Source organism: Gossypium hirsutum, chromosome D05 (genome assembly GCF_007990345.1).
Source record: "Gossypium hirsutum isolate 1008001.06 chromosome D05, Gossypium_hirsutum_v2.1, whole genome shotgun sequence".
Lineage (NCBI taxonomy): Eukaryota > Viridiplantae > Streptophyta > Magnoliopsida > Malvales > Malvaceae > Gossypium > Gossypium hirsutum.
This window is the reverse complement of record NC_053441.1, coordinates 25228714-25256277: the sequence shown is the minus strand read 5'-3', so window position 1 is coordinate 25256277 and position 27564 is coordinate 25228714. Positions and strand designations below refer to the sequence as shown.

The following is a 27564-nucleotide window of genomic DNA, read 5'->3' as shown; positions in this document are numbered from 1 at the left end:
GTCCCTCCGCATAGGCATAAGTAAATGTAATCCCTTGAATTGAGCTCGCGAGCCCTGACGGGCGATAACCGAGGCTTCGTACTAGCCTTAGTAGGTGACAGTATAGACAATTCGAGTACCTTTTTAGAACCAAAACCGCATATAGCGAACCGTACGAGCCATCCGATTAGAGCCATGTCGAACCTCTGTCCGTTGAATAGTCACCAAAATAAGTACACGGGAGAAACGCCTCTTACCTTTTATTTCTTTTACATTTACACTTATTTGGAAACGAATTGAGTCTGTTTAATAAATGTTGGGGCAAAAAAAATGTGTAGGTCTGTTCTACCAAATTGCATGGTTGAATAGCTTAATTTGTTAATTTTTTCATAGTCTTTATTTTTCTTTTTTCTTCTGTTTATATCTGTTGTGATCTCTAACCAACGTTACTTGTTCTTCATTTTATTTTTCATCATGCATCGTAGACATCTCATTAGGAATGTGTTGATTAAAGATTGGTTGCCAAAAACGGGTTTTTGATGGAGGAGTCGATTACACAAGTAAATGAGAAAAATGCTGTAGTCCGAGATTGGTCTTTGAGTACTCAAAAAGCGAAATGGGACAGTTTAAAGGAAGGATATACCTCTGATCTTCCCGAGCGTGTGACTTTGAATGCTTGTCAGAATGATCTCGAAGACTTGATTAGGATCTGGGGACAATGAAATTCAGATACTAGGGGCATCTTCACCGAAAAGTACGGGGACATAGCTCACTTGATCGCAATCAATGTGAACGAGCAGCTGATCCAAGCCATGGTTCGATTCTGTGACCCAGCCTATCAGTGTTTCACTTTCAATTCGGAAGATATGACTCCGACTATAGAAGATGTACTGCCTTGCTTCACATTGGCAATGCGCAACTCAACAAGATATATGTGAAGGAGTCTAAACCGATGACCTTCAAGAAAAAGCTAATGAAGTTGACATGGATGATTGATATATGGGTTGAAGTTTAGTCAATGAAATTCGCAAGGCAGCTGTGCAAATTGTACAATTATCAGATGAGGCCGAAGCTCTCAGTTGGCAATTCTTTCTAAGCCAAAGATCAAGCATGTCGGAGTTCCTAAGACGAGTGAAGAAACAAGGCGATGTGGCTAGGGAATTTGTGTAACTGTTCAGTCCAAGATGGAAAAATGTTTTGTAATGGGCTCTTTTGATTATGAAACGCCAAAATATGGGGCTATCTTGAAATCAACACCAAATTCTTGTATATTTATTCATGACTAAAATTCACTTGTCATCCATTCAATCATTCATGCATTGCATGTACATATCACCCTAACCATTCATCAAGGCTAGAACCACACAATCCACAGTTGTGAACCTATAAGTCTGGAATCACGCCATTCTTATAGAACACATCTAAGAGCTAGAGATATGGATGTTGAACTCAATGAGAGTGATACGATTGAGGATGTTTCAATGATACACCCCTGTCCTCCAGGATATGTTTTGAACAATTAGACTGCTGTGGAACTCCTTGTAGTTTTTAAGTCCTCTCCAGAGTAATGCCCAATGTTAATTCTCCATTATTTTGTGTGTCCTTAAATAGTGGGATTCCTTTTGTAAGAGCTTGTGTTTGCTCTTTATCATTTCAATGAACATCAATGAAGATGCATTTTGTCATGGTCTTTTTATTTCCATTATCTTAGTAATTATCCCTTCTCTTCACATCATTTCCCTACATGTATTTCATACCATCTCATATCGTTGTGTGTTGATTCCAATTCTTTGATACTCCTCTATAGCTGTCTTTTCTACCCGCCTTTCAGGTGCTCAGATATCCATAGCATGAATAATCCTGTTACAAGTCCTGAAATCGATTTCGAGAAGGTTGTTTGTTTAGGAGAATTCGAAGCCGAGGAAGATGCTGAAAATTGTGACCTGCCTCATGACTTACTGAGAATGGTTGAACAATAAGAGAAATAAATTTTACCCCATCAAGAATCTGTTAAGACAGTGAACTTGAAAAGTGAAGAAAAGAAACAAGAAGTGAAGATTGAGACTTCTATTTCAGAGAACACCAAACAAAATTTGATCGCCTTGCTCCGTGAGTACATGGATGTGTTTGCCTGGTCTTATCAGGATATGCCAGGGTTGAACACAGATATTGTGGTCCATAAGTTCCCACTGAAACCAGAATGCAAACCTGTTCAACAGAAGCTAAGAAGGATGAGACCCGAAATGCTGTTGAAGATAAAAGAAGAAGTCAAGAAACAATATGATGCTGGCTTCTTACAGGTCTCTAAATATCCGGCATGGGTAGCAAATATAGTCCCAGTGCCGAAGAAAGATGGCAAGGTACGAATGTGCGTGGATTATCGTGATCTGAATCAAGCAAGCCCTAAGGATAACTTTCCTTTACCACACATCGACACTTTGGTAGATAATACGACAAAGCATTCTCTATTTTCTTTCATGAATGGTTTCTCGGGTTATAATCAAATAAATATGGCTCTTGAAGACATGGAGAAAACCACATTCATGACAATGTGGGGAATGTTCTGCTACAAAGTGATGCCATTCAGATTGAAGAATGCTGGGGCAGCATATTAAAGAGCCATGGTGATGCTGTTTCATGACAGGATGCACAAAAAAATAGAAGTTTATGTCGATGATATGATTGCAAAGTCCCAGGGAGAAGAAGAGCATGTTGGGATCCTTAGGAAGCTGTTCGAAAGATTAAGAAAATTTCAGTTGAAGCTTAACCCGACCAAGTGTACGTTTGGGGCTACCTCGGGAAAACTGCTAGGTTTCATTGTCAGCGAGAGAGGTATCGAGGTTGATCCAGACAAGATAAAAGCTATACAAGAACTGCCTCCCCGTGCACTCGAAAAGAAGTCAGAGGATTTTTAGGAAGGTTGAATTACATTGCCCGATTCATTGCTCAACTTACCAATCAGTGTGATCCAATTTTTCGACTCCTTCGAAAACATAATCCGGGAGAATGGAACGAGGAGTGCCAAGTGACCTTTGACAAGGTAAAATAGTATTTGTCTAATCCTCCGGTATTGGTACCGCTGACCCTTGGAAAAGCCTTAATATTATACTTGACCGTGTTTGAAAACTCAATGGGTTGTGTACTGGGACAACATGATAAGTCAAGGAAAAGAGAAAATGTGATTTACTACCTCAGCAAAAAAGTTCACAGAATATGAGGCAAAATACCCTTCAATTGAGAAGTTTTGTTGTGCATTGATTTAGACGGTTTGAAGGCTCAGACAATACATATTGTATCATACGACATGGTTAATTTCAAAACTGGATCCAATAAAGTACATGATAGAGTCACCTGCACTCTTAGGGATAATGGCACGATGGCAGATCCTATTGACTGAGTATTACATTGTATATGTGAGCAAAAATTCGATAAAGGGAAGCGCAATAGCTGACTTCTTGGCAAGTCGAACAACGGAGGAATACGAGCCTTTGAGATTTGATTTCCTAGATGAAGATTTGATGTGCATTTCAGAAGAAGAGGGTGAGTCATCAAAAGAGAAATCATGGAAGATGAGCTTTGATGGTGCATCAAATGCATTGGGGCATGGGATTGGAGTAGTCTTAGCGTCACCTGAAGGGGACCATTACCCACTCACTGCCAGATTGGATTTCTTCTGTACCAATAATATAGCGGAGTATGAAGCTTGCATCATGGGACTTCTTGCAGTTATCTGGAGGAAAATCAAAATTTTAAAGGTACACGGGGACTCAGCATTAGTCATTTATCAAATTCGTGGAGATTGGGAAGTGAGAGATCCAAAATTAATCAAGTACCACGATCTCGTTGCGAAATTGGTCAAATAATTCAAAGAAGTGACTTTTAACTACTGTCCACTGGAAGATAACCAATTGGCTGATGCTCTGGCCACCTTAGCTTCAATATTCAAAGCAAACAGATAAACTGAAATAATGCCTATTCAAATGAGCATATATGAGACCCCTGCACACTATTTTAGCATTGATGAGGAGTCAGATGGACGACTATGGTTCCATGATATCTTGGAATATATCAAGAATCAAAAGTACACCGAGCAAGCAAACGAGAATGACAAAAGAACTCTCAGGAGAATGGCGATTGGATTTGTTCTTGACGGGGATATCCTATACAAAATAGGAAAAGATCAAGTGCTCCTGAGATGCGTGGACGCTGTTGAAGCTAGAAAGATACTCGAAGAGGCTCATGAAGGAATTTGTGAAATGCATGCTAGTGGTTTCACCATGGCCAGGCAGATTATAAGACTTGGTTATTATTGGCTGACGATGGAAAGGGATTGCATTGGTTACGCACGAAAGTGCCACAAATGTCAAATTTATGGCGATAAAATTCATGCAGCTTCGTCGCCCCTTCATGTCATGACTTCTCCGTGGCCTTTTTCTATGTGAGGCATGGATGTTATAGGACCAATTTCCCCGAAAGCTTCCAATGGACATCGATTCATCTTTGTGGTTATAGACTACTTCACAAAATAGGTAAAAGCCACTTCGTTTGCCAACATGACAAAGGCTGCAGTCTGTAGGTTCTTAAAAAAGGAGATCATATTTCGATACGGTCTGCCTGAAAGAATCATTTCAGATAATGCTTTAAATTTGAACAACAAGATGATGAAAGAAGTATGCGAGCAATTTCAGATAAAGTATCATAATTCTTTACCCTATCGTTTGAAGATGAACGGAGCAGTAGAAGCAGCTAATAAGAATATCAAGAGGATTATCGGGAAGATGACTGAGACATATAAAGACTGGTACGAGAAGCTACCATTCACTTTGTACGCATATCGCACCTCGGTACGGACGTCTACGGGGGCAACGCCTTTTTCTCTGGTCTACGGGATGGAAGCCGTTCTGCCTATCGAAGTAGAGATCCCATCCTTGCGCGTCTTGATGGAGACAAGATTAGAAGAATCAGAGTGGGTTCGCGCTCGATATGATCAGCTAAACCTTATTGAAGGGAAACGCTTGAAGGCAATTTGTCATGGACAGATGTATCAGAAGAGAATGATCACGGCCCATGATAAAAAGGTGCGGCCAAGAGAATTTCACGAAGGGGAGCTCGTTTTAAGAAAGATTCTCCCGATACAAAAGGACTTTCGAGGAAAATGGTCACCAAATTGGGAAGGGCTATACGTTGTAAAAAAGGCATTCTCAAGAGGGGCTCTGATTCTCACTGAGATGGATGGGAAAGAATTACCTAATCCAGTGAATTCGGATGCTGTGAAGAAATATTATGCCTAAAAAACAAACAAAAAAACAAAAACAAAAAAACAAAACAAAAACAAAAAAACAAAAAAGTAAAAAAAAAGGGAAGAAAAAATCAAGATGAAAACCCGAAAAGGGCGTTTTGATAAACGAAAAGAAAGATTAGGATGAAAACCCGAAAGGGCGTCCTAATGAAGCGGATTCGGACTCAAGGAGCAAGACAACTTGAACGGGGAGTCGAATGTCGAGGTTGCAACATTTGAAGCATTCTCAAAAGCTCGAAATCTTCTACACAATGAGCTGTGCTCGAAAGGATCCAGGACGAAGAAACATGGAGAAGTTCATGAGTTGGATATCTAGAGCATTTGTGGCCATTGAATTCACTTTCCTTTCCTTTTGATGCTTTCTTTGAACTTTTCTTTGTCAGTTTGTTTGCTACTTTTGAAAAAATTGAATGTGATGTATTTCTTTCATGCCTACTTTGCCATTTTTTTCATGCGTCTTGTGTTTGATTTCATTTAAATGATAAATAGTAAGATGCCATACTCTAAACAGAAGGAATGTTGAACATTGCCTGGATGAGAATTTGATAAGTACAAGGTCCCCAAAGCAGAAACAAAGTTCAATAATGGGGCAGGAAGATTGTATACGAAGAAACGTGGATCACTCACAGGACTTGAGGACGAGTACGAAACTGGAGAAAAGTCAAGAATTAAGGAAATGAATGCGGACCCTCACGAAAATCAAAAGTGGGGCATGTGCATGGCATGATCATGTAGACACGAAAGCATTTAGGACGAACATGTGCATATCATAATAACATCATACATGACATATACAGGTATACCAATAGAGCAAGAAATTTTGGGAGAAAGCGGCATAGAAAGCTGCACAGAATCAACGAAGAAGAAGGCTTTTAGTTTCACTTGATGTTTTTGAAACCCTGTTGCTTTCAAGAATTATATTTTCAATTTCTGTTTTTTCAAAAAAAAATCAGCTCATATTGCAAGAGGTGAGTTGAGCCTCGGGTCACATACCGAGGTATTTTTCAATTTTTGTTTCTCAAAATCAACTCATATTGCGAGAGGTGAGTTGAGCCTCGGGTCACGCTAAGGTATTTTTCAATTTCTGTTGTTCAAAAATCAACTCATATTGCGAGAGATGGGTTGAGCCTTGGGTCACACGCCGATGTATTTCTTTTAAGTTTATGTTTTTCAAAAATCAACTCATATTGCAAGGGGTGAGTTGAGCCTCGGGTCGCATGCCGAGGTATTTTATTTTATTTTATTTTTTAATTCTTTTTTTAAAAAATCAACTCATATTGCGAGATGTGAGTTGAGCCTCGGGTCACACGCCGAGGTATTTCTTTTAAATTTCTGTTCTTCAAAAATCAACTCATATTGCTAGAGGTGAGTTGAGCCTCGACTCATGTCAAGGTATTTTTAAATTTCTGTTTTTCAAAAATCAACTCATATTGCGAGAGGTGAGTTGAGCCTCGGGTCGCACGCTGAGGTATTTTAAATTTTTGTTTTTCAAAAATCAACTCATATTGCGAGAGCTGAGTTGAGCCTCGAGTCACGTCGAGGTATTTTTCAATTTTTGCTTTTCAAAAAAAGCAACTTATATTGCGAGAGGTGAGTTGAGCCTCGGGTCGCACGCTGAGGTATTTTAAATTTCTGTTTTTCAAAAATCAACTCATATTGCGAGGGTGAGTTGAGCCTCGAGTCACGTCGAGGTATTTTTCAATTTCTATTTTTCCAAAATCAACTCATATTGCGAGAGGTGAGTTGAGCCTCGAGTCACGTCGAGATATTTTTCAATTCTTGCTTTTCAAAAAAATTAACTCATATTGCTAGAGGTGAGTTGGGCCTCGGGTTGCACGCCGAGCTATTCTCGATTTCTGTTTTTCAAGTAAAAAGAAAAATTTTGGATGGTCGAACAAAATTCAGTGCTTTTAAGTCTTTGCTCTATCCCTGTTTCACAGAGATGAGCAAAGAAGGGCAACTGTAATCACTGAATTTTGTCCGGGAATAATTTCGTGTTAAAATTTTTAAAAAAAATTGTAATTTGACTCCTAAACTTTTCTAAATTACATTTTGACCCCTACATTTTTAAAATTTCATTTTAACCCCTAAACTTTCTCAAAATTACACTTTTGCCTCAAAACTTTTGCTGCATTTACGATTCAGTCCTTTTGACAGCCACCACGCGAGTTGCACCTGCAACAGGCGGCGGCTGGCCTAGCCCTTCCTAGCCCACTTGCTACCTGCAAAAAGAAGCACAAAATCAGCTATAAAAGGGGTTTAAACCCCAAAAATAAGGACACACATGAAAAAAAGATCAAAAAAATACAAAGAAAAAGAAAAATAAAGGCTTTGAAAAAGAGAAAGAAAAGGAAAAGAAGAGAGGGGAGGAGGAGAGGCCGGCCATCGGTGAACCACCGGCGAACCACCAGTAGCAGCACGAGCAGAGGCGTCGACGGCGGCGAAGGAGACCAAACGGAGAAGAAGAAGAAGAAAGAAAAGAAAGAAAGAAATAAGAAAAGAGGAAGAAGAAAGAAAATAAATTTTTAATCGGGCCGACCCGACCCGACCCGACTGATCGACCCACGATCCTTCCAACTCGACCCGCATTTGACCCGAACCCTACCCAAAAAAAAACCAAATAAAAAAGACCCAAAAAAAAGAGAAAACCCCCAAAGCAAAAAAAAAAGAAGAAGCCCGCAGCAGACCAGCCCAAACCAGCAGCAGCCCAATAGCGCAGGCCCACTAGCCGACCCAGTCCAACAGCGGGGTCCAGTGCAGTGGCAGGCCCAGCAGTCCTAGGCCCAATCTGAAGCAGGCCGAAGGAAAAAGAATGAAAAAAAGAAAAGAGAAAAAAAAAGGGAAAGAGAAAAAGAAAAAAAAGGGAAAAAGGAAAAAAGGAAGGCTCGAGTCATGTAGCCCTCTCGGTCAAGCTCGTATTTTTGATCGGTCAATCTCGTATTTTGAGCTTTTTAGTAATTTCTCTTTTACCTATTTTTAATTTAATTCGCGTATTTGAATGATGTTTTTAATATTGTTGATATATTTTTAAGCATTTTATTTTTCGTATTTAATTTTTTATAAGTTAATTTTATTTTATTTCTAAAAAATTTAAATAAGGCAACTAGTCAATTTAACAATAAGCCGTTGATTTCATCGCTATGTTGGGTGAATATTAACGGTTTGTGTTAAACACGATACACCCTTTTTAAAAAAATAAAAAATATTCAAAAAAAAACTTCGTGTTTTCAAACAAATTCTCGTATTTTGAAATTTTCGTGTCTTAAAAAAAATCTTCTCGTGTTTCAAAAAATATATTCGCTTTTTCAAAAATAGGGCAACGAATTGATTTGACACTAATTCGTTGATTTCATTGCTATGTTGACTGAATATCACATGTTCGTGTTAAATACGATACGTGCTTAACAAAAATTCAAAAAAATTCGTGTTTTCAAAAATTCCCGTGTTTCAAAAATTTTCATGTTTTCAAAAAAAATTCCCGTGTTTTCAAAAAATTCAAATTTTCAAAATTTTTCATGTTTTTAAAAAATTCATGTGTTTCAAAAATCCTCGTGTTTTTAAAACTTTCGTGTTTCAAAAATTTTCGTGTTTTCAAAAATTCTGATGATCAAAGAAATTTTTCCTGTTTTCTAAAAACTTCCATGTTTCAAAAATTTTCGTGTTTTATGAGTTTTCTTGTTTTCAACAACTCTCGTATTTCTCAAATTTTCGAGTTTCAAAAAAAATCGTGTTTTCAAAAAAACAATTCTCGTGTTTTAAAATTCTCGTGTTTCAAAATTGTCGTGTTTTCAAAAATTTTCGTGTTTTTAAGAATTTTCGTGTCTCTAAAATTCTCGTGTTTTAAAAAATTTTCGTGTGCTCAAAAATAAAAATTGTTTCAAAAATCTTCGTGTTTTAAAAAAACTTGTGTTTTTGAAAATTAAGACAACGCGCGTTTAACGAGATACCAATTTTGGGCGTCACGAGGGTGCTAATACCTTCCTCGCGCGTAACCGACTCTCGAACTCTAATTTTCTATGGACTTTCACGTAGACCTAAAATTACTTTTTTTTTAGAAAAATTTAAAAATAAATTTTTCTTCTAAAAAGAGAATTTATTGGGTGTCCGATCACACTTAGGAAAAAAGATCGGTGGCGACTCCTGTTTCAAATAAAATCGAGATTCTGTTTTCAAATTTTCAATAATTACTTTGACTAGTACCCAAAATTTTAGGTCGCTACAACGACAAATTATTAAACAACACTTAAAAAAGACATTTGAAAAGTGAACAAATAAAGCTTAAAATAATGTACTTATGTACCTATCAAAATTGTCCAATTTAAAATAATTTTATATTAATGTTTTTGCGTTCTTAAAGTTAAAATTAAATAATATTAACTATTAAATAATAATTCAAATAGGATAAGATCAACTTCATATATTTTTTTATAAAAGATTGATCCAAATTTTAATTGGTCATATGTGCCTTTAACAAATTAATAAATCAACAATGTCATCTAATTGTGATTGTAATAATAATTTTTTCTATAAAACATTCAAATGAAATAAATATTAAAAAATATAAAGGATAAACTATCAAGATAATCGCTCAATCTTTCTTGATTTCATCATTGCAAAATACAAAGAGTTTGGTTGGTCAATTAACTGTTTAAGTGATGATCGGGTTATGTAAGGTAATTCTAAAATTCACTTAAAAATATATTTTATACAAATACATGGATTAATATGAATTAATGTAATTGATTTCGTTTTAATACGGCTCACATTAAATAATATGAAGCTTCTATTTTTATTTTTATTTTTTGTTTTCGCATACTAAATAAATAAACAACGACAAAGAAGAGGGTTTTGAAATACACATCCCTCGCGGTGCGCCGCCGTTGGAGGCCTCCGTCCGTTCGGCCGAGTCGTGGAAACCCCTAGGGTTTCATTCGGGGTTTGAAACGGAGCTCAAAATAGCCCCATTTGCGCACTGCTGGCAACCGCTACGGCGGCGGCCACGGCCCAAAACTTGGCCGGATGTTGGGGGAAACGCCGAAAGGGAGAGAGACCGATGATTCTCTGCTTTTTTTTTTTTGAAAAATGAAAGGGGAAAGGATTTTTTTGTTGCTTTTTTAGTATTTATAAAGGTGTAAAACGTATGACGTCGTTTTGGACCTTAGCATTAGTGGCCAAAAACGACGTCGTTTGGCTTCAAAACCCGCGACCCGACCCATCAGACTCTGAGGATCCGCGCGTTTCTTTGGGGGGAGACATTTGCGCATTTAGTCCCCCGCTTTTGTGGTCATGTTCAATGTAGTTCTTGTTCATTTTGATTTCGGCTCATAATTTTATTTGCATTGTAATTTGATCTTAGAGACATGCGCATCCACCTGTATTATAAACGGCGTCGTATTGGGCCGAATGAAAAGGGTTATTTTCGCGGTTAACCCCTCCGCTTTTGATTCAATTCTTAATGGTGTCCTTTTATTTTTTTAAATTTTCCCGCGTAATTTTGTTGACATTTCATTTTAGTCCCGTTTGAATGGATGCGTATAAGGGTCATGGATTAATTTCCCGATTGGCCCCTCGCACTTTTACGTGTGTTCCAATCGACTTCAATTTCTTTCCATTTTTAAATTTCGCCCACTATTTTTATTTTAATTCCAATTCGGTCTTTAATGTGTTTCATTTTTATCTCTCAATTAATATATTTATTATTTCATTTCAATTCTTTTTTACCTATTTAATAACTGGCACTTCGTTTTAATTACTTATATTAAATTGTTTGATTATCTTTTCTAATTTGATTTTATATGTTACTTATTTTAAACCTTTTTTTATGTAATTTTTTTAAATCATTTTATGTAGTGTTTATTTTGAATTGCTTAAAGTGTTTATCTCAAACTATCCCAAGTTTTATTTATGTTAAATATATATTGTTAATTTTGAGCATCTCATAGTATTCATTTCAAATCTTCATTATTTATTTTACATTGTTATTATGTGATTTCATTTCATGTGCTTTGACTATTAGTAGGCTTTAAAATATTGTACATAGTGCGATTATTGCTATCATGCGAGTTGTGAATCGTGTGCTCGTATTTTCATAATTTTATCATTCCATCAATGTAACCCTTCATTCACGCATTGTTTTAAATGTTACATTAAATTTTTTTATCCAAATATGCAAAGTAAGAATTTTGTTATAAGGCCATGCTTTGCGTTTTGGCCATTTGAGAAAATCGAACCCTAACTTACGGGGTTTCGATTTTTTTGTTAGGCCCAAATAGCAAAGAACCCTTTTTGAATTTCAAAATAAAAAAGAAATTTTGTTATAAGGCCATGCTTTGCATTTTGGCCATTCGAGAAAATCGAACCCTAACTTACGGGGTTTTGGTTTTTTTTGTTAGGCCTAAATAGCAAAGAACCCTTTTTGAATTTCAAAATAATAAAAGAAATTTCGTTATAAGGTAACATTTCGCTTTTTGGGTGATTCGAGAAATTGTACCCTAACTTACGGGGTTTCGATTTTTCTCATTAAACTTAAATGGTGAAATGTTCCCTTTAATTTTAAAATATAAAATTTCAATAAAAATTAAAGTCAAGTTTATTCTCTAAAGTTTCAAATATCGCGTCCCAACTTACGGGGCGTAACATTTCGTTACTTTGGAATAAGCGGGTCTTTAACCCATTTTCAAATTTACTCAAACGATTTTTAAGTGTACATCAATAAAAATGGATCGCATTTCAATTTGCTTTTTCAAATTTTCAAATTTCGGTATTTAGACATTAGTTAATCAACTAGGTACCAATTTTTTGGCGTTATGAGGGTGCTAATCCTTCCTCGTACGTAACTGACTCCCGAACCCGTTTTTCTGAATTTCGTGAACCAAAATCGTTGTTTTAATAAAATCAAATCGTTTATTAAAAACAACCTCTTTTCAAGGTGATCCAATCACACCTTATCAAAAAGGATTGGTGGCGACTCCCGTTTTCGTTTTCAAAATCCAAGTCGACCCCGTTTTCTTAAAAAAATGGTGTCAACACAAGTATTTTGCTTAATTATAGAAGTAAAATCTTGTTCGTTCATTCGGTTACTTGATGGGTATATCAAATTAAAAGTTAATCATTATAAATTTATCCTCCCTTACTTATTAAGATTTGACAAAAAAAAAACACACACTAAAATTATAGGTTTTATCGTTTAGGGTTTATGTAATATATTAAGTAAAAAGGCCAAGAGTTCGGTAAGGGAAAAGGTAAAGAGAGAGAAATTAATTTATGTGATGTTTTTATTTGTCAAACCTAATAATTGACTTCAATTTAACTTCAAATAATCTTAGACTCGTGAAAGTCATAATATTATATAAAAATTTTAAAATATTTTTTTTGTACAATATTAAAATTTTAGTTTAGAGAATATCAACCTTGTCGAAACCATTTTTAAACTTGAAAAATGGGGATCGACTTTTAAAAATAGAAATGGGAGTCACCACAGACCTTTATTGAAGGTGTGATCGGTACACCTTAAAACAATTTCAGGTCTGCGAATTTTGAGAAAACAGGTTCGGGAGTCGGTTACGCACGAGGAAGGGTTAGCACCCTCGTGACGCCCAAAATTGGTACCGATTTGATTATTTAATGTCTTAATATCGAAATTTTGAAAAGATTTTAAAATACGATCCTTTTATTTTGAATGAATTGGAAGATAAGACTCATTTATTTTAAAGAAATAAATTGTTACACTCAGTAAGTTAGAATGCAACATTTCAAATCCTCAAAATTAAGCTTATCCTTTGATTTTTTAAAACCTATGCGTTTTGAGAAGGATATCCGATTATTTGGATTAAATGAGAAAATCAAGACCCAGTAAGTTAGGGCTCGATTTCACAATATTCCTAAATATCGAATATTGCATTTGTTAGAAATCATGAACAATACGTCATATTCAATGCGTTAGGACACAACGCGTCAAATTCCCGAGAATGAGCTTTTATTTATGGTGTTTTGGTTAAAGAATAATCTCGATTATTTAGATTCAACGAGAAAAATTTGAACTCAATAAGTTAGAGCTCAATTCCTCTGAAGATTCCAAACTTCGAGTATTTTGAAGATTTTTGAAAACTTTTGCATGAGATAACTTTGACATTTGTAATATGTTTTTTAAAAAAAACGATAGGATAATAACGTACAACACGAAATAATAATTCATAAACTAAAACATACACTAATGAATAGCAAAGGTACAACATATACGAATAGACAATATCATATACATAAGAGCAACAATTTTATATCCTACATTATGCAAATACTAACATCCATATTAGCAAGCAAAATGAATTAAAAAGTTAATTTAAAAAAAAGTAATAAGCGAATTAAATGAAATGTAACAAGTTTTAAATAACAAAAACAAAAAAAAAAACATGGAAGAAGGGAAATTATATATTAAAATAAGTTTGAAATGATATATATACATGAAAGTTTGAAATAAATCGAAAATATAGTTGAAAACAAATACTTCATAAAATAATAGTATCCCAATAAATTTAAAAGTAGATTATAAAATAAAATTTATTAAAAATATATTATATTAGATTAATAAAAAATAATTCACCACAAAGTAAGATAATAATATATAATAATAATAAAATAAAAGGATTTAAAAGTAATAGTGTATAATAAAGTAATATACATATGTAAAAAAAAGGGTAACCGAAAATGTAACCAAATATAAAAATAATGTCAATGAAAATAACAAATAATAATAATAATAGATTAATATTAAACTTACTAAAAAGAAACAAATAACACAAAAAAGGATTAAATTGCAACTAAAGCGAAATTAATCGGGAAATAATCGTAAATAAAACAAAATAAAGGCCAATGTGCAACGCGCGAATAACATGGAGGACTAATCAGAAATAATCCCCGGCCTCTCAAAACGCAGCGTCTGAACTGGACTAAAATGAAACAAAAATAAAATGATAAGCCAAATTTTAAAGAAGCAGCATAAACTAACTTGAAACCAAACACAAACAAGGAGGACCTGGAGCGCAAATAACCCTCCCATTCCAAAACACGCAGGTCAAGCCACGATCGGATCGGGTCATCGGGTCATGGCTCCATACGGCGCCGTTTCTATAATTAACATAAAATACTAAAAAAACCTAATCTAAACCTAATCGCTAAAAAACTAAAACCAAAATACCTTAAGCACTCTGCGCCGTTTCAAAATCAAACCCCCATCGCCTATTCATCTCGGCCGGAACGGAGGAGGGGTTCGGCGCCACTCTAGGTACTGAGCATTCTAACAATTGCCGGTCTTAACCCATTCTCCGATGACGACGGAGAGGGCTAAAACTGCACTGCCAGGTACGAGCTCTAACTTCCCCTTTTTTATTATTTGCTCTATATATATATGCTTATACGAGGCTAATAACAAAACGAAAAAAGAAACAAAACCATCGGATAAGAAAAGAGAACCGAAGGAAAAGAAAACCTTTCTTTTTTGTATTGATTTTCTGCCCCTCTTTTTTACAATATGTGTGTCTGTGTGTGTTGATCTCGTGTGTAGAGGAAAAAGAAGCCCCTTTCAATACAGAAAAATGGGGTTTTATATCCCCCGAAAAAATATAAAAAATCAAAATCAAAATCCTCCTGTTATCTTTTTTTTCCCCTCCTCTTTGCTGCCTTTTTTCGTGTGTATTTCTGCTGTTGCTGGTTTGTTTTCGTTTGCTTGTCCTTTGCTTTGCAGGTGCGAGGCCGTACGAGGCCAGCTGGAGGCTCGTGATGGCACTGCGTGCGTGGGGAGTGGCTCGTGCGGGGGTAGAGCTTGCGGCACTTAGATCCTCTAGAAACCCTAGGAATTTTCCATTTCCGATTTGGGTTTTCTGGTGTTGTGTCATTTGGGCCGATTTGGTTTTGGGTTAGGTTTCATTTCTGGGTATTTGTGTCTGGGTAAATTACTTGGGCCAGGGTTAGGTTTAGCTATTTTTCGGGTTTTGGGTTTGATGTAACTTTAGGTTATTTGGGCTCGGTGGGTCTGTAAATGGACATTTGGACTGTTATTAATTTTGTTTGGTTTATTTTATTGTTTTGATTTGATTTTATTACGGGCCGGGCAAATTGGCCTATTACAGCTGCCCCTCTTTGCTCATTGTCGTGTAATGGGAATGAAGCAAAGACTTCAAAATGGCCAATTTTGCCCGGTCATGCTGAACCTTGGTGCTCTTCTTCTTCAAGTGGATCTATTCCATCCTACTGCATCTTCAGAGGTATAGGAATTAGTGTCTTGACCCGTTCCACCGCAACGTCGGGGAGATAGGATTCGTAGCTTGTGGCTTCTAAAAAGAACAAAATTTGCTATCTCTAGTCGGCAAGACTTGATGCGATCTGCTCCACTACTGCTTAGGGAGATAAAATCTATCGTTTCAATCCGCTCCACTGCAACTTCAAGGAGATATGATCGATTTCTTCTGTCCGCTCCACTACTGTTGAGGGAGATAAAACTTGTAATTTCCAACCTATTCCACTGCTGGTCAGGGACATAGGACTTGTAATGTCCGATCTGCTTCACTGTCGACGCAGGAGGGCAACATCTGTTATCTTTAACCAGCTCCACTGCAACCGATGGAGGTAAGGCTTTGTTTTCGATCTGCTTCGCTGATCTGTAGGAAGGCAAGATCTGCTTCTTTAACCAGCTTCACTGCAATTGATGGAGGCAAGGCTTTGTTTTCGATCTGCTTCGCTGATCTGTAGGAAGGCAAGATCTACTTCTTTAACTAGCTCCACTGCAATCGATGGAGGCAAGGCTTTGTTTTTTATCTTCACTGATCTGTTCTCTGGGGAACATGACCTGTATAATGAACCTAATTATGCCTAATGATTAGGATGACATGATCAAAATGAATCAAATGCTCATAACTAGACATGTGTGAATGGTGTTTGCATGAATGCATAATTTTATTTTTTTCGAGAACGATCCTGCTCAGGTTGTCATTACTCGAAGTTTATTAAGGCTCTGTGACTGACGTGCTACAACGCCTTCTCGCTTGACCGGCTTTTCTGAAAAACATTTAGCCAGGTTGCCCCCCACTGGGGCACAAAAATTGTACCATCATTCTCCCACTGTAATCCAAGGGTAGAAATATGGCTTTTCCTCAATCCTCTCTTGTCCAATTCAAGGATACAAGATCTATGTCGTTCTGGTTCCTTATACCATTCCCAGGGTGTCGTACCAAAGACTCTTGCGCAAATGGAGGCTCTCTTTTCTGAGGTAACCTCTTCCTATTTCCTGATGATCATTTTTTGCTCGTTTATGTAAGCTTTGTCACCAACATGGCGTCTTGTCAATCAACGCATTTGACAAAAATCCAAAGAAAAAGTCTAAATTTAGACTATTCCTTCTCAAATTTCCAACCTTTAAATTTGGTGTGCTCTAAACAATAGTCCTGTTTCAGGCTCCTATATTATTTAGAAACTTTTCAGAGTAATATGCAAAACTTCCTTTGTGAAAGTTTTATTAGTTCATTAATCATTATTCCAATGCAACATGTTTGCAAAAAGGTCATAACAATGGATTAGAATAAATTTGGTTCTGAGCATAGCTCGAAAGAACAAATTATCGAAAATAGTAAAGAAGGATGACAAAGAAATTAATTGAGAATGTATATCTTGGAAAGGAAAGGTATTCCGAGAACAACAAATAATATGAGAATTGGGTGCCCCAGATATCGTAGCTTGAACTTCTCTGTACAAACTTTCTGAGGACCATTTTGAGTTGGACATGTGTTTAGGAGATCTAAAGTGCTCTGTCGATGCCCCAAGATGTCGCCTATCCTTTCCTGTCGATTCAGGCATAGCAACATTACCACATGCCCCAATCTTGATCAAGATTTGAGTTGCTCTGATCACTTCATGCCCCATTCTGAACAATATTTAAGCCGCCCTTTTCGGGTTTTCAACTCAAATCCCCTTTGGCCTAAGGCGCCCTTTGCGGGTTTTCCCCTTAGCCTCTCCATTTTTACTCTTTCATTTTTCACTTTTCATCATCTTTTTTCATTGTCTTGCAGTACGATGACAAATTGTGATGTCTAATTTTGAACTGATTACAGCCCTCAGCTATCGTGCTGTCATTCAAGTTCAATGCAAATTCCAATACCACCCTCTCTAGAGTATTATATCGGCATATGATGACATTGACGCATGCAGTAGCCTCTATCCATTTGATGAAGTAATTAATGATCTCAATAGTGAAGCAATGCCCATTAGAAGTCTTCGATAATGGTGATGCCCATGCCCCAATTTGCTCGAAATTTGAGTCACCCTTTTCGGGTTTTCAACTCAAAACCACATTTGGTCACAAAGCACCTTCTGCGGGTTTTCGCCTTGACCTCTCCTTTTCTTTTTCCTTTTTCTTTTTGTTTTCTCTTTTTCATTTTCATTTTGACTTTGATTTTTTATTTTTCTTTTCGTTTTGATCTTGATTTTTTTTATTTTCAATATGAACCCTTTCGATCAGAATCAATGTTTTTACAGATGAGATTTCTCACTTTCATCTTGTATGCGAAAAACCCTCTTTGGTATCAGGTTTCTTTCATAGAGCCTTCTGGGGCGAAACTACGATAGAAGATTTTGGATCCTCCTCTTCAATCAGGATAAAATCCAACAAAACTTGAAGAGGTAGAAACTCGACTTCAAACGGGCAAAGTTATACTGAGTTAACAAGAAAGGCATTGCCTCGGCAAAGAATTTTCATTGCGTCATTCACACTGCACATTGTGTTGTTGCGCAAACTTCATTATCAGTGTTTATCCTTGGAATATCCTGGTATAATCCTACAAAGACATCTTTGAACAAGGTCTTGCTTCATCTTTGAGGACAAGTCAATTCTAATCTTTACCAAGCTCAGAATTCCTAATGATTCCTTGTGAGGTAGGATCTGTCTATCCTCCTGCTCAACCATCCTCAATAAGTCCGGAGGTAAGCTACAATCTTTGTCATTTTCAAAGTCCTAAAATCCCTTTGAACACATGTCTTGCTCAAAAGGAAAATCTGAGTCTGTAACAGTGTCATTGATGTCATTGATATCTAAGGACCCATAATAAGCACCAAAGAATATACAAAAGAATGTATAAATTTATGAATAATTATTTATACAATATGACTATGAATGATGGTTTGGAAGAAAATCTAAAAGAATGAAAGAATATAGAATTATCCGTAAAGAATGAAAATATTGGCTCAAAAATAATCGCAAAGATGTATTTCATTGAAATAATAACATTCAGATATAAGCTTATTTCACAAAGGAATATCTATCATTTTTAGGCTAAAAACAACAAACACGTTCTGAACATTACTCTAGATAAGCTCTAAAAACTATAGGGATTTCTTCCGCAGTCTAATTGCTTAGAACACTTCTACATTTATAAGGGCGGATATCTAACAAAGTCCCTCATTCAGTTGCTTTTCATCGATGTGAACACCTCCCACTCTTCTCCATGCATTGCATTCACTCCATTATCAATTATGATTGGGTAATGGATTTTCCGTACTGGAGGAATCATCAAATTTAACGAGCCCATACTGATAAGCCTTTTAATCAACTTTTTAAAGGCAATGCAATTTTCTATAGAATGCCCCGTATTTCCCGCATGATATTCGCATTGTGCATTTGCGTCGTGCCATCTGGGGTACGGAGGCTGTTGAGGCTTTGTGTAGAGAGGGGCAACAATGCGCTCGTCGAATAAGCTCTGATACAACTCCTTATACGACATCGGAATTGGCGTGAACTGGAGGTTCTCATTGCCTTGTTTCACATAAGATTCTTGTCTTGATGAACCCTGTTGACTAGCAATCCCTTTACCTGGATGACTTACTGACCTTGAGTAAGCTGTGTTATTCACCTCATTTTCTCTTCTTCTTGGGGTTGACCTCTTATCACTCTCTTTCGCCTCAATTTTTCAGTCTCTTATAGCATTTTCAATCATTTCACCGCTCATGACTATGTCAGAAAAACTTTTTGTAGCACTTCCTAACATGTGCGTAATAAACGAGGCCTTCAATGTATTAATGAAAAGCATCGTTGTCTCTTTCTCCAAGAGGGGTGGCTGAACCTGGACTGTAACTTCCCTCCACCTCTGTGCATACTGCCTAAAACTTTCGCCCGATTTCTTTTCTATGTTTTACAAGGTGATTCTATCGGGAACCACATCCGTTACATGACCGTATTGTTTCATGAATGCCTGTGCTAAGTCCCTCCAAGAACCAATCTCGGTATGGCCCAACTGATTGTACCATTTCGACGCTGCTCCAATGAGGCTATCCTGAAAACAATGTATTAATAGCTGATCATTGTTAATATACCCAGTCATTCTCCTACAGAACATGGTGATATGGGCTTCTGGGCAACTGGTCCCACTATACTTTTCAAATTAAGGCATCTTAAACTTGTGAAGGAGTACTAAGTCTGGAACCAAGCTCAAATCTTTCGCATCGATTCCATGGTGACTATCGGCGCTTTCTAGGGCTTTGAATTTTTCCTCCAGCCATTTACACCTATCCTCCCATTGTTTTGACAGTTCGACATTTGCCTTCTCTTTTTCAGCCATTTCATCGAAATCAGGAATGACAAGATTCACTGGGTTATCTCTAAGATTAGAACCTGATCCAGCCTGAAAGTTCATTGGTATTGAATCATCAGTTTGAAACCGCTGAGGCTCAATTGAAACAGAGGATCTGCGCGGAGGTACCTCGGTCTGAATCTGCGCTTGTAGAGGCGTAAAGTCTAGAGGATAGATAGGTCTATCATTGTCTTCTCCTTCATCTTTAACCATAGGACCCTTCCTCTTATTTACACCTTTAGTCAGTAGGTGGGTCAATTCAGTCATCGCATCTTTTTGAGCCTTGATCAATTTTTTCGTTATGTCTTCTTGAATTTTATCTAGCCGCTCTTGCATTTGTACTTGTAACTATTCTTGCATATCCTTTTGCATTTGCTCCAGTTTCTCTAATATTTGGTCCATTTCCTTAGTCTTTCGACGAGTACCGTATTGGTGCTTAATGGGTGAGCTTTTGTCGGTTTCTAGATTAGCTGAAACAAATTTACTCAATTAGACCCTTTCAATGGACTTTAATGCATGTAATGCGAATGCATGAAATGTATGCCTAAAGAGATATTGATTTTGATTCAATTACATTCAGGAAACTTCTCTAGAAAGCAAATTCCTTTACATAAAACGGATACATGTACGGCCTCACCCTCATATTCCAAGAAACAAGATCGATCTTTTCCTTCATCTGCATGTTTGAGGTAATCTCGCCAATAGATGCCATTGCTAGCTCATTCTCTTGATCTTGGCCGCGATCCACCACCTACCCGTCTTTATAAGGCTAGTCAGCTTCTTTAAGGGGTTGGAACGTCGAAGACTCTCAGACGATCGCCTTGAATCCTCAGGCCACGAAGCAGGGTCATGAACTCTTCCATTGCCATTCTTGTGTTTCTCAGAATATATTCGGGAAGTCGTATTATTTTCCACTTTATCAAGGAATACGTATTCCATGACAAGCTTTCTAATTTAGTAATTGGACTTGAATCAATATCTCTCTTCTAAGATGCAAATGCAATGTAATGCAATCATAATCAAAACACAACAAGAGGGGTTAGAACAAAACATAAGCAAGTACGGAAAACAAAAAGTACCTAATCAGGTAACCACTAGGGGTTTGGAGTGGTTCTACATAGGTTAAGTTCCTAAGTCCACTATATGAGGGTTGGTTCTAAAGATAGGGTACCCGAACCAGCAGATTCCTCGATCTTTACCCATTATAGGCTCATACAGACCGAGTTTGGTTTAGGGGAACACATTTCCCTATGGCTGTATGGAGATGAAAATCTCACGAAGACATAGGTATGGATGTATCCCGGAAGCGATCCACTATCTTGCACGGAGGTGAAAACCTCACGAAGGACTAGTTTCTCACTCCCACTTAAACAGGAAAGACCTACAGTCTTTATACAATATGATGCCAAGGTATAAAACAGTAATTATACAAACAAATGCAAAGAAAGGATCGAAATTTTTCAAATCAAATTTTCAATTTTCGATAATAAGACAAGAAACAATCAATTTTACGGCTTGACTCTCTAAATGGGTCCCATGAGGAGTCGCTAAGCTGTCGAAACCATTTTTAAACTTGAAAAATGGGGATCGACTTTTAAAAATAGAAATGGGAGTCGCCACCGACCTTTATTGAAGGCGTGATCGGTACACCTTAAAACAATTTCAGGTCTGCGAATTTTGAGAAAACATGTTCGAGAGTCGGTTACGCACGAGGAAGGGTTAACACTCTCGTGATGCCCAAAATTGGTACCAATTTGATTGTTTAATGTCTTAATGTCAAAATTTTGAAAAGATTTTAAAATACGATCCTTTTATTTTGAATGAATTGGAAGATAAGGCTCATTTATTTTAAAGAAATAAATTGTTACACTCAGTAAGTTAGAATGCAACATTTCAAATCCTCAAAATTAAGCTTATCCTTTGATTTTTCAAAACCTATGCGTTTTGAGAAGGATATCCGATTATTTGGATTAAATGAGAAAATCAAGACCCAGTAAGTTAGGGCTCGATTTCACAATATTCCTAAATATCGAATATTGCATTTGTTAGAAAAATCCTCGTCTCGAGAAAACAATACGTCATATTCAATGCGTTAGGACACAACGCGTCAAATTCCCGAGAATGAGCTTTTATTTATGGTGTTTTGGTTAAAGAATAATCTCGATTATTTAGATTCAATGAGGAAAATTTGAACCCAATACGTTAGGGCTCAATTCCTTCGAAGATTCCAAACTTCGAGTATTTTGAAGATTTTTGAAAACTTTTGCATGAGATAACTTTGACATTTGTAATATATTTTAAAAAAAAACGATTGGATAATAACGTACAACGCGAAATAATAATTCATAACTAAAACATACACTAATGAATAGCAAAGGTACAACATATACGAATAGACAATATCTTATACATAAGAGCAACAATTTTATATCCTACATTATGCAAATACTAACATCCATATTAGCAAGCAAAATGAATTAAAAAGTTAATTTTAAAAAAAAGTAATAAGCGAATTAAATGAAATGTAACAAGTTTTTAAATAAAAAAAACAAAAAAAAAAACATGGAAGAAGGGAAATTATATATTAAAATAAGTTTGAAATGATATATATATACATGAAAGCTTGAAATAAATCGAAAATATAGTTAAAAACAAATACTTCATAAAATAATAGTATCTCAATAAATTTAAAAGTAGATTATAAAATAAAATTTATTAAAAATATATTATATTAGATTAATAAAAAATAATTCACCACAAAGTAAGATAATAATATATAATAATAAAATAAAAAGATTTAAAAGTAATAGTGTATAATAAAGTAATATACATATGTAAAAAAAGGGTAACCGAAAATGTAACCAAATATAAAAATAATGTCAATAAAAATAACAAATAATAATAATAGATTAATATTAAACTTACTAAAAAGAAACAAATAACACAAAAAAAGATTAAATTGCAACTAAAACGAAATTAATCGGGGAATAATCGTAAATAAAACAAAATAAAGGCCAATGTGCAACGCGCGAATAACATGGAGGACTAATCAGAAATAATCCCCGCCCTCTCAAAACGCAGCGTCTGAACTGGACTAAAATAAAACAAAAATAAAATGATAAGCCAAATTTAAAAGAAGCAGCATAAACTAACTTGAAACCAAACACAAACAAGGAGGACCTGGAGCGCAAATAACCCTCCCCTTCCAAAACACACGGGTCAAGCCACGATCGGATCGGGTCATCGGGTCATGGCTCCATACGGCGCCGTTTCTATAATTAACATAAAATACTAAAAAAACCTAATCTAAACCTAATGTGCTAAAAAACTAAAACCAAAATACCCTAAGCACTCTGCGCCGTTTCAAAATCAAACCCCCCTTCGCCTATTCATCTCGGCCGGAACGGAGGAGGGGTTCGGCGCCACTCTAGGTACTGAGCATTCGAACAGTTGCCGGTCTTAACCCATTCTCCGGTGACGACGAAGAGGGCTAAAACTGCACTGCCAGTTACGAGCTCTAACTTCCCCTTTTTTTATTATTTGCTCTATATATATATATGCTTATACGAGGCTAATAACAAAACGAAAAAAGAAAAAAAAACCATCGGAGAAGAAAAGAGAACCGAAGAAAAGAAAACCTTTCTTTTTTGTATTGATTTTCTACCCCTCTTTTTTACAATGTGTGTCTGTGTGTGTTGATCTCGTGTGTAGAGGAAAAAGAAGCCCCTTTCAATACAGAAAAATGGGGTTTTATATCCCCCAAAAAAATACAAAAAATAAAAATCAAAATCCTCCAGTTATCTGTTTTTTTCCCCTCCTCTTTGCTACCTTTTTTCGTGTGTATTTCTGCTGTTGCTGGTTTGTTTTCGTTTGCTTGTCCTTTGCTTTGCAGGTGCGAGGCCGTACGAGGCCAGCTGGAGGCTCGTGATGGCACTGCGTGCGTGGGGAGTGGCTTGTGCGGGGGTAGAGCTTGCGGCGCTTAGATCCTCTGGAAACCCTAGGAATTTTCCATTTCCAATTTGGGTTTTCTGGTGTTGGGCCATTTGGGCCGATTTGGTTTTGGGTTAGGTTTAGCTATTTTTCGGGTCTTGGGTTTGATGTAATTTTGGGTTATTTGGGCTTGGTGGGTCTGTAAATGGACATTTGGACTGTTATTAATTTTGTTTGGTTTATTTTATTGTTTTGATTTGATTTTATTACGGGCCGGGCAAATTGGCCTATTACAAACCTCATAAAAGTATTACCACTCTCTCCCACATTTATTTTCCATCGTCACAAAACTCAAAATTAAGGTGTTGTTTGTTTGAGGTAGAATTTGGATTTGGTGCAAATGAATTCAAATGACATATTTCTACTAATAGTTCAATTGGAGCAATGCTAAATTTGAATCCTTCGTCTATTGTGCTTTACACTAATTTAATTTTAAATAAGTAGTTGTATACCTTTTAAAAAAAATACAAAGAGTCGTCGGCATGGGATTGGAGAAGAAATATAATTAAAAATTTTGACATCTAATTCTCATTTAGTTTAACATTTTAATTCAACTGCTCTAACATTTCAACTTAAAGATAAGATAATTTAACCCGGATTGATGAAGAGTTGGCCTTAATCAATAGACTCCTTTTCAGGTAGATTGTGACTACATTTGAAACTTAATCAATCAGCTGACCCAAAAGTATTAAAACATAAGCAAAGCCCAAGCCAGTTTGCAAAGGTCAAAAGCCAACAAAGAATTTGAACCAGAAAGTTGATAGACCGTAAGGTAGTTTTTAAGCAATCTCAAGACTTGCAATTAAAAATATTGCAAAAATAGTTACAACATTTGTCCAAATGAACAGTTCTAACTTCAATTTCAAGAAGCCCAACCTAATCTATTCCTTTCAATTGAGGCTAAATTAAATTAGTTTCTTGAATTTGACAATTAAATAAATTATTACTACCGTAGAGAGATAATTAATAAAATTAATTTGTTTTATTAATTTTCCACTAAATGTACTTCTATAATCATTCAATGCTTAAAAAACTTTGTTCTAATTTATAATTGACGTATTTAATCCTTATCATTCTCCTGTTTTTTATTTTATTTTCTTTAGAAATTTTAGTTTTAATCCTTAAAGTTTAGATAAATTTTTTTAGATGTAAAAGTTGACTGAATTGTTAAACTTTTATTTGTTTTCAATCTAAGTATACTTTTTTATTGGTGCAAAAAAAATTATTTTTCGAGATTTGTTAAATTTTTTTTAAAATTTTTTATGAATCGCATGTGATGAAATAAGTCTTTTTTTTTAGAGTTTACTATTATAAATACAGTACATTCGCAAGTACAATATATTATTGATATATATGTGATCAACTACAAAGTAAAATTAAACTAGTACAAAGCACAAGACGTAAAACTAGATAAAAAACCAAAAACAATTGAACAAAACTTACATATAACATACAAGAAGATGAGACAGAGACTCGTATATCACAATTACATACGGTAAGAAACACTAATATCTTTAGATAAATAAAATTAATTTGTACAGACCATATATTTAATAAAAAATCAATTCTCTCGATATAACCCAGTTAAAGAAAATTCTACTAAGATTATTTGGTCGGAATCAACGGTTACGTACTAGTTTCCCATCCCTAATTGAGATTCATGAACCATTATTAAACTCATTTTAAATTACAAGTGCCGAGTTTCTAACAAAATTTCTAGTTGCCGGCAGCTTGTGTAAGCGGCAACCGCAGCCTTTTTCTTTGATATAATGTTATGTTAATCCACACACGGTGGCTTCAAATTTCATGTTTATATGTCACACTTCCATCGCAAGAAATCAGCCCCTCGAAAATATAAAAACAACAATATCCACCACAATTTGTTCATAACAAAACCAGTCATCGTACATTAACATTTCTTCATCATTTACTTCACCATATCCTTGAGCTAATTACAATCTTGTGTTTTGCAACGATGGCTGCTTTCATCTTTTTCATAACATTATTCACGTTAATGGCGAGTACCCCTCGAGCAAACGCTACTCAAACTTCAACAACAGCTTTATTTATAAGAGTCGACCAATCAGGAAAAGGAGACTATGAGAAGATACAAGACGCTATTGATGCTGTGCCATCAGACAACAAAGAAGTTGTTTTCATATTGGTTGAGCCTGGAATCTATAATGAAAAGATTGTAGTTCCTACTGATAAACCTTTTATTACGTTAAGTGGTTCAAAGCCAAATGGTACTGTAATTACTGGGAGTGACAGTGGGAATATATTTGAATCAGCTACTTTCACTGTGTTGTCTTCAGATTTTGTTGGCCGATATCTCACAATTCAGGTATATATAACATCTCCATGCATGTAAATGTAGAGTATAGAATGCACAATTAATTTTTCAAGTTAACTGAATGTTTGTGTATAACTTTGGTGAATAGAATACGTACGGGCCTGGAGCTAAAGCAGTGGCATTACGAGTGTCTGGAGATAGGGCTGCTTTCTTTGGATGCAGAATTCTATCTTACCAAGATACATTGCTAGATGACACCGGAAGACATTATTACAGCAATTGTTACATTGAAGGAGCCGTGGACTTCATTTTTGGGAATGCCGCTTCCCTTTTTGAGGTAACATATTTTAGCAATCGATTACTTGGTAATATTCTATAAGTGTTGGATGCATAAATGTGTTCAAAATATTTGGAGGATCTTTAAGAGATTATATCCCATATGATCATGTCCAAGTATGTGTTGGATATGAGAATTTTAATTGAATGAAGAGTAACTTACATATGAATTTGTGTGGCAGTTATTTCAGAGGTGTCATTTACATACGCTCTCAGAAGGAGATGCATCAATTACAGCCCAACGAAGGGAGTCACCATCAGAAGAGACAGGGTTTACATTCCCGGGTTGCAAGATAACTGGGGTGAGGACTGCTGTATTAGGAAGGCCATGGGGCCTATATTCCAGAGTCATATTTGCCCTAACATATATGTCCAATGTCATACTACCCCAGGGTTGGGATGACTGGGGTGACTCATCCAAGCAAAGGTAACATAAAAGAAACGCAATGTAATATGTTTATCTATTTGTTTATCATTTTAAATTTGAACCGAAGTTTAACAATTTTCTTGTCTGATATTTGCAGCACGGTATTCTACAAAGAATATAAATGTTATGGACCAGGAGCCAATAATAGGAAAAGGGTTGAATGGTCGCAACAGTTGACGACCAAAGAGGCGGAGATTTTCTTGACAAAGAACGTGATTGGCGGCAAGAGCTGGATCAGATCTACCCCCAAATGTTTCAAGAAAGCTTCTTCTGCCATTTCTAACAATTCCACCACCTATTAATTCTTTATCATCCACAACATTAATTAATTATTGTTAGCCCATGTTGTAATATTGATTTATTTATTCTTTTTCTCTACCTCTTATAAGATTCGTTTGTATATGTAATCATATTAAAGTTATTCATTTATTCATTTGTAATTATGTCAAAAACTTTTAAACATAAAAAGATATTATAAAAAAGTAGAAACTTTTCGCTTTAGTAATTAAACTTTTACTGTACAGCCCAATATTTGCCCAGCCTAACCCAAACAAAACAAGCCCAACCAGCAGAGCCCAAACGACCCAATACAGTTGGCCCAATAGGCCCAACAGGCCTAGAACCCAGTCAA

The 27564-nt window shown here is 35.9% G+C and overlaps 1 protein-coding gene across 1 annotated transcript; it reads left to right on the top strand.

Moving 5' to 3' along the window:
• Nucleotides 1–25796: 25796 nt before the first annotated feature.
• Nucleotides 25797–27269, top strand: LOC107903125 (putative pectinesterase 11). Its single transcript, XM_016829173.2, has 4 exons — nucleotides 25797–26221; nucleotides 26319–26507; nucleotides 26698–26933; nucleotides 27031–27269. Exons 1-4 carry the CDS (start codon nucleotides 25853–25855, stop codon nucleotides 27233–27235), a joined length of 999 nt encoding a protein of 332 aa, XP_016684662.2. The 5' UTR covers nucleotides 25797–25852; the 3' UTR covers nucleotides 27236–27269.
• Nucleotides 27270–27564: the final 295 nt, after the last annotated feature.